At 38.2% G+C, this 4,161-nt stretch overlaps 1 protein-coding gene across 1 annotated transcript in view; it reads left to right on the top strand.

The window, feature by feature from the left end:
• LOC106876862 (monocarboxylate transporter 7) overlaps positions 1-4,161 on the top strand; it is a 104,041-nt gene that overhangs the window by 38,455 nt on the left and 61,425 nt on the right. The window contains exon 3 of the mRNA XM_014925595.2: positions 134-277. Within this exon, the coding sequence (XP_014781081.1) occupies positions 134-277 (144 nt within the window). The remainder of the gene's footprint in view (positions 1-133; positions 278-4,161) is intronic.

Here is a 4,161-nt window from a genome sequence, read left to right as displayed (position 1 = left end):
TCTATCTATCTATTAATCTCTCTCTCTCTCTCTCTCTCTCTCTCTCATATATATATATATATATATATATATATATATATATATATATTTTACACATACAGACTCATCCATATCCTTTTCTTTATCTTTGCAGGTCCATTAGCCACTGTGCTATGTAACCGGTTCTCCTGTCGGATAGTCGCTATATTAGGAGGTATTATTCTGGCAATCGGTTTCCTCATTACCTCTAATGTCAACAAGATAGAATATCTTTACGTGAGTTTTGGACTTATAGGAGGTAAGTAGCGTTTGTTGATTAACTTAGAAACACTCGCTTGCACACACGCACAAACACACCAAATATATGATAAATTCAATTTAGAATAATTTACGAAGCTAAAAAACAAAAAAAAAAGGATGAAAGGCAAAGTTGACCTTGGCGAAATCGAAAATCAGAAAGTAGGCAGCCGGAAGAAATGCCACTATGCATTTTGTCCGACGTGTTAACGATTTGTGTGTAATGTGGTAATGTAGAAGGAGTTCGATTTGGGTATAAATTGGCTACTACAGCACTACAAATTGAAGTATTATGCAAATTTGATGCAAACATATGCAAACGCAGATGAAAAACTGCCTCTATTGAACCAATGGCGCCCACATCGACTTTGAAGAGGGAGAGAATAAAATTGTAATGTTTCGGGACGATTCTTGTAATCAAAGCCTTTTATGGTATTCATTTTTATGCCCTTTTATTTATTTAATTACACATTTATGAATTTTACAATTGTCTTCTTAGATGCCTCCATTCCCTTGATACTTCTTATCGCTGCCGTTTGGTGGCGCTGCTGTTGGTAATAATGTTTTGTTTGGTTTTGCTTTAATTTTTGTTTTTTTGTTTTCTGTTTAATGTTTCGACTTTCTTAAAAAAGATTGGTTTCCCTCCTGGGACCCAACTTCTATTTTTATTGACAGTCTGTATTGGGGATGAAATTTAAGTATATATTGGTAACTATATCTTCAAACATCTGCCATTATGTCTATATATGCTAATGCATGAACACACACACACACACACACACACACTCACTCACACACGCACACACACACACACACAGATACACACACACACACACACACACACACACACACACACACACACACACACACACACACACACACACACACACATACATATATACACGTATGTATGTATAGAATTAGTATATTTTTATTGTTCTTTAGTTGGCAGAATATTACAAAGGTGACTCAGGGCCAAGTGTTCAGACATATTTGAGAAGCGTCATTCGCAAAACTTTCGCCCCTTAAAGTTTCATCAGAAACATTTAAGCATTCACACAGGAAGGCAATTACCAATGGGAAAACAAATGTATGGAGGGTGAAAATTCACGGGCTCCCACTACAAATAAAATTGTACACATTTTCTTTTCTCATTGGTATTTGCCAATGAGAATGCATAAATGTTTTTGTTTTCACAAATAAATTGCACTTCATGTTTGAGGCTCTGATGGAATTGTAAGGGGTTACTTAGGCATTCAACTATGATTTCAATTTCATAGTGGAAAGAGCAGTAAGCTAATTAAGTTCAAAAGATAATCCGTTATTCCTTTGCCATCTCTTTTCTTATTCCCACCCTGTACCCGTTTAACACTTCGTTTCACATGCATGCGTATAATGAGTTCTACACCAAAAGATTCCCTTCGGTTATAAATGACCAAGGGATTCAACCTAGAAATACCCCCCTCGCCCCCAACGCACAAGTCTAGGCAAGGTTGTTTACTGAAGACCAGCAGTCGCCGGTGCATACCAGCTTCCCCTCTCCAGGCCACCGATGTTATCCAAGGGAAAATCAAAGGCCAATACATCTTGGCACCAGTGGCGCTGCAACTCATTTCTACAGATGAGTGAACTGCAACAACGTGAAGGGGCTTGCTCAGGAACACAACACACAGTCCAGTCCGGGAATCAAACTCACCACCTAATGATTGTGAGACCAATGCTCTAACCACTGTGCCCCTTCTCTCCCACCTCTCTCTCTCTCTTTCACACACACACACATGCATATTCGCAGACATGTGTAATGTGGTGCATATGATCCATTATACACATCCCAACAACCCAAACGCACATCTGCTTTACTTTCACTGCCAGCAACACTACAGTCATCCTTCAACCATCATCACTATCAGCACCAGTACAGCAATCCCTTACACCATCGACAGTAATTCTGCAACTACCACCACCACCACCATCTCCGCTTGACGTGCGTCATTTAACACCGTTTAGCACCATGCAAAACCATTTTAAATGTGGGACAACTTCCAATAAAATACGAGCAGATGGTTAATTTGCTTTTAAAAGCCTTCTTCCCCACCCCCAGCAGCATCCTCTCGCCACCATCTGCTCACTTTTTTTTTATTGATCAGAGCTGAATTATTAAAAATTATAACACTTCTCAATGGTAAAAATGATTTTTACATTATTAAATCGGCCAAATGAGCTTTTAGGTGAGGTGTTGGTATTATTGTCACTTCAAACTTATTATTATTATTATTATTATAATTACTACTACTACTACTACTACTACTACTACTACTACTACTACTACTACTACTACTACTATTGGTGGTGAGCTGGCAGAATCGTTAGCACGCTGGGTGAAATGGTTAGCGGAATTTCGTCTGCCTTTCATCCTTTCGAGGTTGATAAAATAAGAATGGGATGAACACTGGGGTCGATGTAATCGACTTATCCCCTCCTTCAAAACTGCTGCTCTTGAGGCAAAATTTAAAACCATGATTACCAATCTCATGATTGAAGGCGTCGAGTTCGCAGAATCATTAACGTGTCGATAAAATGCTCAGCGGCATTTTTAATCTGGCTATTTGCGTTCCGAGTTCAAATACCATCCATATTGTTTTTCATCCTTTTGGGGTTGATAAGTAAAGAACCATTTAAGTAATAAGGCCGCTGTAATCGAATAACCCCACCCCGCTAAAAACTAATGGCCTTGTGCCAAAATTTGAAACCATTATTAATTAGGCAAGAAATCGACATGTAATCAAAGAAATCATTATTAAAACGGGAATAATTAATTTAACCATTTAACTAAATACTAAATAAATAGTTAAATAAATATATGATTTAAGAAACAGTTAATTGAATAAAGACTTTCTTAGAAAATCTAAACTATATCCTGTGTGGAGTTTATTTCCATTGGCATAATTCACAAAACTGTTTGAAATATAATATCAACGAAAGTTATGAGTAACGTTATTAGTAATACTGTATGCGTGTATGAGTTGTTTGTGCATAGTGTTTGGTGGTGGGAGAGATCTGAATGACTATAGAGGAAGTGAGATTGTCGCCATCGTCGAGGTGAATGTTGTCGTCAGCGTTGTTGTTTAATCCTTTATCATCTTTGACACATTAATGAGTTTCTTAGACTTGATACCGACCAGAAAAAGGGAATAATTCACTATCAGAGTAGATTTTAATGGAATCAGAACCTGTGGTAGATTTTAATGGAATCAGAACCTGTGGTAGAAGACACCCAAAGTGCTATGTGTTGGGAGCGAACTTGAAACCAGAAAACCATGGCTTTTTACCAAATGTATTTCTGCCATGAACATCTTGTCATTTTCCTGGTCACAGTGAATTAAAGAACACCTTATTCAATATTTTTTGCAGTCCTAAGGTGGCGAACTGGCAGAAACGTTAGCACTCCGGGCGAAATGTTTATCGTCATTTCGTCTGCCGTTACGTTCTTAGTTCAAATTCCACCGAGGTGGACTTTGCCATTCATCTTTTCGGGGTCGACAAATTAAGTACCAGTTACACACTAGGGTCGATGTAATCGATTTAATCCCTTTGTCTGTCCTTGTTTGTCCCCTCTATGTTTTGCCCCTTGTGGGCAAAACAGAAATAAGAAACGTTAGCACGCCGGGCGAAATGCTTAGCGGTATTTCGTCTGCCGTTACGTTCTGAGTTCAAATTCAGATGAGGTCGACTTTGCCTTTCATCATTTCAAAGTTGATAGATTAAGTGTTAGTTAGGTACTGTGGTCGATCTAATCGACTGGCCCCTTCTACCATAATTTCGGGCCTTGTGCCTTGAAGAGAAAAGAATATTTTTGTATTTCTTAAATAGAAGGTAGTGATGTGA

This window comes from Octopus bimaculoides, chromosome 21, assembly GCF_001194135.2.
Source record: "Octopus bimaculoides isolate UCB-OBI-ISO-001 chromosome 21, ASM119413v2, whole genome shotgun sequence".
Taxonomy (NCBI): domain Eukaryota; kingdom Metazoa; phylum Mollusca; class Cephalopoda; order Octopoda; family Octopodidae; genus Octopus; species Octopus bimaculoides.
This window is presented reverse-complemented; position numbering and strand designations above follow the sequence as displayed.